This window comes from Brassica napus, chromosome A4 (assembly GCF_020379485.1).
Source record: "Brassica napus cultivar Da-Ae chromosome A4, Da-Ae, whole genome shotgun sequence".
In the NCBI taxonomy this organism is placed as follows: domain Eukaryota; kingdom Viridiplantae; phylum Streptophyta; class Magnoliopsida; order Brassicales; family Brassicaceae; genus Brassica; species Brassica napus.
Genome location: NC_063437.1, coordinates 8,008,309 through 8,021,213, shown reverse-complemented (window position 1 = coordinate 8,021,213; position 12,905 = coordinate 8,008,309). Strand labels below are relative to the sequence as shown.

Sequence of the window (12,905 nt, the reverse complement as noted above, 5' to 3'; positions counted from 1 at the left end):
TAGGGGTTTAGAGTTCTGATTTAGGGTATAAACTATATTTGTTGTAACTTAGTCGCTAAAATACATGGTTCGTCCCTAATTCCTCGTAATAAGAAAACACGGGTCGACCCTAATTCGTCGTTGCACAAAAACACGGGCCGTCCCTAATTCGTTGTAACAACAAACGCAAATCATCCTTATTTCTTCGTAACATTATGACTACATTGAGACGAATCCAAAATCCCTATATAAACCCGAGCCCATCGATCCCATTGTGGTTGCTCATTTGTCTCAAAACTCTCTCTCTCTCTCTCTCTCTCTCTCTCTCTCTCTCTCTCTCTCTCTCTCTCTCTCTCTCTCTCTCTCTCTCTCTCTCTCTCTCTCTATCTCTCTCTCTCTCTCTCTCTAAGGTATTTTTTCATTTAGTTTAGGAGGTTAGTTAGGTATGAAATTAGTTTGGGAATTGAATTAGCTTAGGTATGAATTAGTTTAAGAATAAAATTGGATTACAAATATTATTAGTTTATAAATTTAACAAGTTTATGAATATAATTATTTTTTTATAGATTACAATTGTTCCATATCAATAATTTAAATTTTTTTGTTTTTTTGACAGAAGGTTAGTAGGAAGGAAAACTGGAACATACCACATATGAGGATACATTTATCGGTGCTGGGGATCCATTAGGCGTTTCTAGTTCATGTACTGCATCCACTCCAGAGTTCCTCCTCCTCCTCCTCTTCATTGACCCCGATCGACCGCCTAACACTTATTGGTAAGTTTTAAAACAATTACTTTTAAAGTTTTTACTTCATTTATTACAGGTTCGCGACGAACAATGTCATCGGCTGTATAGTTTTGGATACCATTAAAGGGAACTTTCACGAAGTGCATCCAAATTGGTCTCTTAGCGGAGTACGTTCGGACGCCTTGGTTCAAGTCTTTTTGGTAATATATATATTTAAATTGTCTTTCAAATTTCTTTATTTGTATTTTAATGAATCTTTTTTGCAGCAAAGATACTATTGGTCTTTTGGCGTCAAAGAAGGAATGTAGAAGGCGTTCAACGGTAAATGCAAAGTTTTGCCTGAAAAACAACATTGCCGACTGGAAGGAGAAGTGGTTGGACATAGTAGAAAATGAAAAACCCATATATATCAGCGATTGCGTTTGGACTGGCCTGAAGGCATATTGGGCTGCTCCTTGCACGATTAGAATGGCCGCTTCGGGCTCGGTGGCCCAGATGATGCCTGATCCCGAGGAAAATTTACCTATTGTCCACAATCTGGACATATTCCACATGCTGGAATGGCCCTACAGACTGTAAGTATTGATTTTCTTATCTCTTTTATTTTATTATTATTATTATTAATGAATTTCATTTTAATTCAAGTCTGATTTGTTATATTTTTAGACCGCTCGGGAAGGAGAACCACCATCTCTTTCCTGACTTTTCAAGGAGACACACCAGCACCAGAATGGGACATTTGTGGATCGTAGATCAGAAAAGATCCACAATGATGTTGTGGTGAAGAATGAAGAGCGTCTGACACAGTTGACGCAACAAACTCCGGATGGCACACCTGTCCAGCTGTTCACGCAAGATATGGACAAAATATTTGAATAGGTAATAATTGCTTTCTTCAGTTACGTACATACATTTAAATTTTTACTATTTTCTAATTAAATTTTAAAACTCAATTGAAGGTTTTCCCAAAGAAAAGGAGACGGATGATTGGTATTGGTTTGGTTAACGATGTCCCGAGGAGACATCAGCCTACGCTGCAAGGTAAAAAGCTTCTCAGATTCGTGTGGATCTGACGGAGGCCAAGACCATCATAGCAACGCTCCGAGATGACTAAGAAGACACTCAAGCTCGGTTGAGGGCCATGGAGGGGATGTTCGATGTCAAAGACTCAGTGTGCGTGGGACACTGTGCGTCAATCCATCCACCAGGAACCTACTGCAGAGGAGCATATGAAAATGGAGCCGGACCGATAACCATAGTTCAACGTTTTTTTTTACGACCTTAGCCGTTAGATATTAAATTAAAATATTTTATTTTTGGTTTGTAACATATTTCTGGTGTTATAATATTTTATGTAATACATTTTTAATTTTAATTTCATAATTTATTAATTTTTTGAAAAAAAAATGATTCTCATTTTTTTTATTACATTTTGCATATTCAATGTTAATTGGTCGTAAATTTACTAAGACTGTCGATGTTAATTGGTCCTAAAGTTTGACACTCATTAACATCTATATTACGACTATGTAACAATGACGATATATGATGACCCTTTTACAATCTTATATACAGCGTAAGGAATTATGTTACGATGAAACAACTACGAATATTTTTCGTCATATAATTTATGATGTAATTACGATGAAATGTACGTTCGTACAATGATTTAATTTTCATTCTAACGACCATATATATCGTTGTTATGAGTCTGTGTTACTTGTACTGTTACAATCTGACTTAAAACATATATGTTAGAAACCAAACCTCAGACAACAACTAAAAAAGTTGAATTAGCCTTATATTATACGTATGGTACCGAATCTGAATGTGACCCCAAACACTCATGCCAAATTGATACCATATATTATGGGTAATGCTTTAGAAATAATACAAAAACCATATCCAATATGATTTGACATTATTTTGTTCCTTGATTTTTACTTATACATTGGAAACAGTTGACATTTCATAGCATTCTAGTTCACACATGAGTTTTACCGTTCCAACAATCATATTTGCAATGACAATAATTTTTGGCTTTTATGTCGCAAAAGCCATTTGAATCTGGTCCAAGTTTATCTCTGCAAGATTGATCACAATCTGGAAATTTAACGCATGGTCCAATAAATTTGTCGCACCATATAGATCCCATATTCTGTTCACCTATATAAGAAAAGAACTATTAAATCTAGATAACAAAAAGCTTAATAATACTTAAATCAATATATGTTGTACATGGCAATGAATAGTGAGCTGAATCTAAAAATTATAGAAAATAATAGTTAATTTTAAATAATATTAGTATGGATCAGTTATAAAGATCAATGAATACAGAAGGCTATGTGTTACAACAAAAAAAGTATACTGAAGGCTACTAACACAATCAACAACAAAATATGGGGTATACTTATGAAGAGACCAGCACTATAAAGTAATTTATTGTGAAAATGTTATTAAATACAACTTTTATGAATAAATCTTAACAAAATGTGTACCAAAGGAAAACAAAACAAGGAAGATTATGGGGAGAGCAAGTGAAGAAGCTGCCTTGGCCATTTTGTTTTTAATATTTGTCTATGTTGATATTGTAGATAGATCTAACAAAGTTGGAGTCTAGTAAAAAGCTTTATATACAATTATAAGGTGATAAATTATAGAAATATAATCACTAATTTTTGAAGTATTTGACTATATCTGCTTGACTATATATTTACAACTATTTTGGTACAGTATTTAAAGATATCTTACCTTTTTTTAAATAGAGAAAGTCTATCATCTATTGAAGAGAGATTTTGATATAATTTCATCTAAATCTTATTCAATTTAAATCACTTATAACTAAATTGCCCTGGGCAGCGCCTAGGTGGCAAATTCCTCTTTAACTGAAAAGATTTATTTTAAATCCAATTTAAAACACTTTTAAAATGGGTTAAGTTGATCTAAAGTAGTATAAATATGTTAAATTAATTAATAATGTTAGTAAAAATTCACAAATCTGTTTAATTATTTTGTATATTTAATTTTGATAATTCATCAAAATAATGTTATAATTAGACCCAAAAACTAAATATCTCGTATAAATTTAAAATACATATAAAATAAATCAATGATTCTTTAACGCTTATGCCCCGAATAATCTGCCTATGTGGTAGTCCTCATCCAAACACCTAATCACTGCCTTGTGATTTCTTGAACACCCATCTGTTGTGCAAAATATTCCATACATGTTTGTTAATAGTCTCTCTCTGTGGTTTTGTGGACAAACATCATCTTTCATACCCTATTAAATTTAATAGAAAAAAGTTAGTTTAGTTTTTATTTATTAGTTTGCTATTAGATTAACTCTAATTTTATTTTATCACTAGTTTGATGTTTATACCTATGGTTAACTCTAAAATAGTAATTACAAAAATGAAATTACTACATTTTAACAGTAGAAAATAAATCATTACAATTTTGCCATTAAACATATTTATTTTATTAATATCTTATGTAGTCACAAAGTTATTTTAACATATTTATTTATATTCAGTCATAAATCTAGTTAAATTGTACAAATTAATTTGATTTTACTATTCATCTGATCAGTAAATAGGATAGATGAGATGTGTTTGCACAAATAAAACGGAAGCTAGATTTTCAGGTAAGGTAATATAAATTATGATATAGTTGATAAGTGCATGTGATAATCAATCCTAGAACTCGAATACTAATATAAGATTGTCTAGCTCTCAATGCGAGTCTATGTGTTGGAATTCTATGTCTACGCTCTCGCGTGTCACACGGAATCGGTATCGATCGATGCACCTAATTAAAGGGTGTCGATCCATACTCTTCCGACAAGCTTTAAGCTTTGATCGGTTATGTTCACTAGATGTTTAGACCAGCCCTCGCGTGCGCCTAACAACCTAGCTCAACAGAATTACTATCAGATATGAGCCTACTCTCGTAGTTGTCAACTCCTAAATCATGATTCTAGTTAGCTACTCTAGAATACAAACAGTAAGTTCTAACTCAGGATGTCAATTTATCACCCTAGCAGTTCTAATATTAATAATTCTTCATAACCATATAAACCCTAAGTGTAACAAGGTAACTACTCAGACATAATAAGACATAAAGATAAACTGAATGAATTGCGAAATAAGATAGAGATAGAAAACTGGAGTTCCAATACAATACTCTGAAGGAGTTCTTGAATCTTTTCTCCAAAACCTTAAAGCTATAAAATCTACTCTGTATTTTTGTGTGTCTTTATGCCCAAACAATGACACAATTTATAATTTTATATATTCTAGGTTAAAACTCGCCAGGAGCATTCTTGTAAATATGTGAACTTCTGGGCTCAAATCTTGATTTCGGCCCGCAAAACTCCTCGCATCGGGTGTCGGTCGACACACATGTGTCAATCGACACCAAGGATGTGTGTCGACCGACACTTCCACTGGATATCAGCTTTGTCGCCTCTTCATTTGCTCAGCTACGGGTTTGGCTCCATTTCAGCTCCATAATGTCCATAATGTACCTAGACCTATAAATATACTAGAATAGACCAAACATAACATAAAGACTCTAAATAAGATATATACTATGGCATAAAAAGTGGTCAAATCCATAGTATATCAACTCTCTCTGACTTATCATTTTGCTTGTCTTCAAGGAAAACATAGAACAATTTATAGAAGTACTATCAAGTATCTCTGGAAAAGGTTTGAAAACGTCGGAAACGCAAAACAATTTATAGAAGTACTACCAAGTATCTCCGCAAATAATATAAATGGAACTGAACGATCACTGACCTCAAAAGTGATTTTCAATGACTGCACACTAGCTTAGCAACCATTTCATACACCAAACAATTCCACTAATAGCTCCACATACCGCTCTACTGACCTCATTTCTGCATAAATATAGATGTTTAGGCTAAATCTTGGAAATATCGATCATATGACACATGGACTCTTACTCAGACAAGTATCTTGATCAACATGCAGTCATATCTAATCCCTTTCTTCTCTCTCTCTCTTCTCACCTCTCTCAGTCAATGTCTCACTCCTTTGCAGGGTATCATTTTATTTGTTTAATTGACTGGAATAAATAGACATGCTTTCATGAATCAAACTCTAATGGTTGTAGCCACCAATTTCTGTTCACTTCTTTTTGACCGTTATCTCATACTAGATTTTTTATGAATCAAGTTTTAATGGTTGTTGCCACCAAATCCTGTTCAAATTCCTTAAAAATCAAAAGGGGAAAGAGAGGGAAAATAGAAAAGCACAGATTTTTATCTTCCAGACTTGTAGGAGGAATCCGATTCAGTGTATACCAAGCCCCAAAACAAGCTGCTGTTGTAGATTAAGGTTGGAAGTCAGCTTTGGTTTCTCTAAGCATTCTTAGCAGGTGTGAGTGTTAGTGGTAGGTAATCCACTGCGGTGTCTTCATCTATTACACTCTGCAATCAGTAAATCTTAGATGGTGCTAGAGATGGTAAAATACTACTAAAATCGAAAAACTTATCATAGTCTCTTTCTTGACTCAATAAAACATTTTTTCCATTCACTCGGATTTCTTCCATTTCATCGATTTTGTCCAGATCCTCCCTTTCTTCCAAAAAAGCAAAGGAAAAGGAGTTTGCTTCGATTTGGTATAGTATGATGAACCAAGAATTCTCCACGACCTATTGTTAAGAATAATGAATTACTATTCGACTCAAAAAGCAAAAATCAAAAACAAAACTCAATATTAGTAACACTTCTCCAAGACTTAAACAACATTGTCCCCAGTTTATTCAGCCTAAGATCAAAGAAGAAAATAAATCATAAGTAAATAGAATGTAACAAGGAATCGGGTAACTTGTTTCTGATAAGAGTATCGATCGATAATAGAGTGGTGTCGGGCGATGCTCTTGTACGCACAGTATCAACCAAGATATGGTAAAGGGTGTCAGACAATGCTCGTTACAAACTTTTCTTCCTTGGATCTGAAATCAAATAAATCGGAAAAAATAAATAAAACCGTAAGTAAAATACCTAGTAATGGGCTGCCTCCCATTTAGCGCTTGTTTATAGTCTATAGCTTGACGTTTATGAGTGATGAGATAAAATAATAGCAAATTGAATGCATATAGTTTGAATATATAACTTTATTTGAATATAAACGTAAACGTACATATTTAAAATCTATAGATCTAAAACTTACATTTTTAAAGAAAAAGATGAAAACCATGAATGATAATACCTACAAAAAAAGATAATAATGAGAGAGTTTTAGAAACTTGTGCAGCCATTTTAGAGAGAGATTATGTAAATTTCATTTATATAAGGAGACAAAATTTCTAGCTAGGTTAAATTTACGACACTGTAAACTATTTTTGGAAGTCTACTAAAATTAAAAATTTGGAGTATTTTTTATTGTAAATCTACTCAGTAAACTTTATTATAAGTCTACTAAGTAGATTTTTTTGGAAGTCTACTATTATAATTTTATTATTATTTTTTATTCTAGGTTTTTTAATAATTTTAATATGATTTTACAATTTTTGAATATAAGCGTGATGATTATCATTTTAGTTTATTCATACAAAAAATAAAATAAATCAAAATTATTTTGTTTTTGTAATCTCAAATTGTGTCTGGTTTGGTAGACTTAGAAATTAGTCTACTATGATTTTATTATCTTTATTATAAAAATTAATTTATAATTATTTTGTTCTTTATTCTTCTAATAATTTTAACTTATGATTTAAAAAATTTCATAAGAAAAATAATTTAATTTAAAACTATTTTTTGTACTCAGAATCCTAGTAGATTACAAAAGACGTCTACTATACCCTTAAAATAAGTAGACTCCATTATACATCTACAACACCTTAAACCACAAACTCCAAACCCTAAATGTATACTTGATAACAAAAAGGTCTCAATTAATCATTGTATCAAATACAGAAATATGTAATATTAACTACTCGGCATTAATATGTCTAACATCTATAAATCTAAACCTTAAGAATCTAACTCTAAAAAAAATTTAGGTCAATAAATAAATTTTTTTCTAAATCTATAATCTAACCCTAAGAATCTAACTCTAAAAGAGCTTACATGAACCTTTTATTAATAAACCATAAGCATTGTCCAATACATGGTTACCAAATCAATATATACTCTTTTAAATTGTTTAACTATATAAAATATTAATTTATATACTTCATATTAACTTTTATATTGATGATTAATTAAAAATTTTACAAACATTATTTTTATACATTTTAAAAATTACATTATTAGATCAAATTATGATGTAGACTACATAATAAATCTACATAATAGACTTTTTAGGGGATCTACATATATGTAGAATTCTTTTGTTACATATAGAGTTTCGAATGACAAAATCGTAAAATAATTTTCTGATTTTTTGTTTGGTCACAAGAATTAAATAGTAATTTTACCACTTCTTTAGGTCAGTTTTGATTTGATTGAATATGTGATCTACTTTTACAATTCAAATCATTATTTAAGCTGTTTTGGGTAGATTCTCCTAATATTAATTTATATACTTCATATTAACCTTTATATTGATGATTAATTGAAAATTTCACAAACATTATATTTATACATTTTTAAAATTAAATTATTAGATCAAATTATGATGTAGACTACAAAATAAGTCTACATAATAGACTTTCTAGGGGATCTACATATATATAGAATTCTTTTGTTACGTGTAGACTTTCGAATGACAAAATCGTAAAATAATTTTCTGATTTTATGTTTGGTCATAAGAATTAAATAGTAATTTACCACCTAAAAAGGTCAGTTTTTATTTGATTGAATATATGATCTACTTTTACAATTTAAATCATTATTTAAGCGGTTTTTGGTAGATTCTCCTAAAATTATATTTATACATTTTAAATTTATAAATATATTAAAAATTAATCAATATTTGTATTATTTCATTATATGGTGAAACAAGTTGGGAATGAAAGTTAATATATAAAATAAAAATTGTTTAAGTTAGAATATTAAAAATTAGATATATATATATATATATATATATATAAATTGCTAAAACGTTACACATTATTCAATGTTTATATTATTCTGTTTGTATATGGTGAAGGAGTTTAAGATTTATTTCTTACAGTTACAAATTTTTGCAGGTTATTTTATCAAATAAGCACATATTTAGACCACTACAAAATGGGTCTTATCCTACCAAACTTATTTTCTGAAAAAATCAAAATTTCTAGTAAGCTATATTAGTTTTTAAATTTATTTATATTTTACTACTAACTTATAACATACTGCATTATAAAAATTATTAATTTGTAATAAAATATATTGTATTTATACACTTTAAATTGTAGACATCGAATCCCAAATATTTAAGTTCAGATCTTAGATCAGAATCTCGCTTTACAAATTGATACTGCATTAATAAAAATTATTAATCCATAATAAAATACTAATATAAACCCAAAGTTGATCGACGCTTTACTTTTTTTTATTGCAGGGCGTATCAAAATCTCTTTTTTTTAACAAGCTCAAAGGAGCTTACAAAATAAACAAGTTTGTAACTGACTTTTGATTAAACCAAGGCAAAATAAACTTTGGAATGATTGTTATACAGAGACAAAAGCCCTCAAGAGGTAAGTTTTTTATTGAATGAAAGAATGATTGTTGAGCTCGAGACATTAGGTATATTTGTACAGTGTATCTGTACCTCTCGAGACATGATCAAACAGAGACAAAACACATTGAGGGGAACATAACCAAAGAGGAAACACTCAAGAGAATCTCTAACTGTATGAAAGAAGGATTGGCACTAACGTATATACAATATCAGACTAACCATCAGATTATACAACCGTTAAGCGGCCAGATGATCAGCCATTCCTCTTTCCACAAACACGTTGATTCTCCACAACACCATCTTGCTGTCCATTGTCATGCCTTTGATTACGTAGAGTCTAAGAAGCAGAGACTTGGTCAACTTGTATTCGTTCATACGAAACCATTCCATTTGCTTCTTCACAATGATTTCAAAATCTCTGAAAGCTCTCCTCACAAACCCAACTTCCAATTTTCTTTCCACAAGCTCTCTCACTGAATCTACCATCTTATCTGCCATCTCCATCACAGTTTCAGCATAATCTTTCATCGCTACCAATTGACTGATGGCACAAAAGGCACCCAAAAATGCCAAGACCCAGCAACAACTGCTATCTACCAAAACATCACTCGGTGGGTTTAGCCTTTTGTTTATCTCTGGGAGCAGATGCTCCACTATAGGATCAATAAATTCCTCATGAAGCCACATTGTTAAGCACTGGAAGACATAAACCGCTCTCTGAAAATCTGTTTCGATGTGTGATGTAATATAGTAGCCGAGATCATCCCATAACTCAACATGGGAGGTCATCATCTCAAACGCAACGTGGTAGACAACCTCACCAAGGACTCTGAACATGCTCTCAGTGATTCCTTCTTTTTCCCAAAGGCAAGAGATGAGCAGTAGCTGAAGTTCTCTCAACAGTGAAGCGTCCGTTGACTCTTCTTCCCTTGAAACGTAATCAGAGAGTAACACGTTGAGCCCTCTGATTGCCATATCTCTGAACCTCTCTTCAACATCAGTAGACGCAAAGATTCTTAATATCTCAAGAGGCGGTAAGTTGTTCAAACGATCAAACCATTCACCTTCAGAACATGCTCCATGAACTCGTGATGGTGTAGACTTAACCATACGATGGATCCTCTCCGTAGCCTCATAGGTTAGTGGTCCCAAGTCTTTGATCTTGAACAAGAAACAAGACACAAATTCGCATTGATCCTTATTGTAATTATACAACCTCTTCTCTCGTTCCAAGAACCTCTCGAGATCCGCAAGCCCTCGTACCAGAAACTCTTCCATACCCTTCGCCACAAGATCACTCGCTGCCTTGACAAGAAGAGCAAGAAGACGCTTCACCATATCGACTTTCATTTCAGAATCCAAGACTTGAATCCCAAGTTTCACAACAGCTTGCAAACCTAAACTCCAATCATCGACTCGGTCTTGGTAAGGAACAAGCAGCACCTTCTCTGCTTTCTCCACAACCATCCCTCCGCAATTGTGTACGAACCTCTCGTACACTGGAGGCAAGTCCACGAAGACGTGCAAAGCCTTTAGAGGGTCGTGACACGATATCTCGTAGATACATTCGCTGAGCTCGTCCCAACCGCCGTTGTCGAGTATCATAACATCGTGAGCGATGAAAGACACGATCCGCCTGAGGTTTATGATCTCGGGTTCTTGCATCCTCAAGCAAGAAACCAAAAGGGGTTTGATCTCGTTGAGAGCGACGAGAGATAGTTCGAACCTGCGGTTCTTGTAGTCTTGGAGGGTTTCGAAGAGGAGATAGATCAAGTGAGATCTGTGGACGCCGATGGAAGAGGATCGGTACAAGTGTAGAAGCTTTAGGGTTAAGCAGTTGGCGAAGTAAAGGGTGAGGAAGTTGAAGAGGGCATTCGCCGTTTGATATTCGGTGGTTTCTTGAGCCATAAAGAAGAGATGGGTGACGACGCTCTCTAAACCTTGGTGGCTTGGAGTCGCAAGAACGTCTCTCGCTTTCAACATGAGATTCGGTGGTGGAGGTTCCGCCATTACACGCCCCATTGCACCTTGTGCCCGATTCTCCAACGCTTTTCTAGTTTTCTCGAGAAAAATGATTTGGCTCCTTCTTCTCCGGTGATCTAAGTATATAAGTCCACTAGCATATATACTCTAGGGAATAAAGTCAATCTCTGGCATCCGAATATCCATCTGAGTCAAAAGTTTCTCCTACTCTAGGTTCAGAAAAGAAAACTTTTAAATTAAGAGAAAAAAATCATCTCACGATATAGTCAAATCTACCTTAATTCTCATTGGTTATCTACTATATAAAGAACTAGATTTGGCACGTTGCGTTGCAACGGATTTTATTTGATTTTTTAATTTAATAAAAAATATTAAAAAATCATTTTATTATTGTTTTAAAATTGTTTTGCATATGTTATGTGAACTTTATTTTATAATTAAGATCTTTTTCATACATAAGCTTCAGTTAATATTTGTTAGAGTTAGAAAAAAAATTCAAACGTAAAAATTAAACCGTATCCAGCCCAAAATAATAATTATAATGAAATAAAAAGGTATTTGGAAGTTAAATAAGGTCAAGAAGCAATGACAACATTATAGACTTTTTATATACTAATTTAATGTTTTATTAAACTTATCTGATATTATATAATTTTCTGGATTCATTATTTATTAATGATATATTTTCATAATAACATTTTAATTAAAATAAATTATAAACTACTACATACTAAAAATACAAAATGTAATAAGATAACGATGAAGCTTGATTTGTTTTTGACTAAACATATGTACGGTGACAGTAATAATAATCAATTTTTATGAGCAAACATGAGAATATATATATCAAACATGTGTTTGATTTTCGTATAACCAAACACATAAATATCAATCACGACAACATCCTAAGTTTTGATTTTTGTTAATTTAATAGCTTTAGCATCATACTTGTCATCAAATTTTTTTTTAAAATACTATTAAATATGTATGTTTACTTTTGTTGAGATTTTTTAAAAAGGAAAAAATTATATTTTAAAAATCTCGTTTTTATTTACAATTAAAAAAAGAAAAACTATCAAAAACTTTTTTATATTTTTGTTTACGATTTTAGAAAAGGAAAAGTATTATCATATACACTTTTACAATTATCTTATGTTTAGAATTTCAGAAAAATCTTATTGCTATCAAATAATTATATCTAGTTACTATTAAATAATTTTAAAAATTATGATTTTTACAGCTCATATCAATACTATTTTTACACTTATTTTTTAATTAAATAATTTTTAGTATCATGTTCATCATCAATTTTTTTTAAATATACTATTAAATAACTTCTTACAATTTTCTTTTGGTTAGGAATTAAAAAAATATGATACAAATCTCTTTTGTTTAGGATTTTCTGTTTTTTTAAGTTAAAGAACTATCAAATATTTTTTTTACCGTTTTAGGGTGTTAGAAAAGAAAATTAAAATTATATAATCTTTTATAATTTTTTTTTCTAGGAGTTCAAAAATAAAAATACTATCAAATAACTATTTCCAACAAATATTTACT

The 12,905-nt window shown here is 31.6% G+C and overlaps 1 protein-coding gene and 1 long non-coding RNA gene across 2 annotated transcripts; both read right to left on the bottom strand.

Moving 5' to 3' along the window:
* Positions 1-2,582: 2,582 nt before the first annotated feature.
* On the bottom strand, positions 2,583-3,616 carry LOC106449067. The gene is made up of 2 exons (XR_001289054.3): positions 3,227-3,616; positions 2,583-2,894 (listed from the first exon to the last, which is right to left on the bottom strand). It is a non-coding gene; the product is annotated as an uncharacterized LOC106449067 (long non-coding RNA).
* A 5,733-nt stretch (positions 3,617-9,349) lies between these two features.
* On the bottom strand, positions 9,350-12,329 carry LOC106447762. Its single transcript, XM_013889732.3, has one exon. The coding sequence runs from the start codon at positions 11,385-11,387 to the stop codon at positions 9,603-9,605; it is 1,785 nt and encodes a 594-aa protein (XP_013745186.2). The 5' UTR covers positions 11,388-12,329; the 3' UTR covers positions 9,350-9,602.
* Between the last annotated feature and the right edge of the window lie 576 nt (positions 12,330-12,905).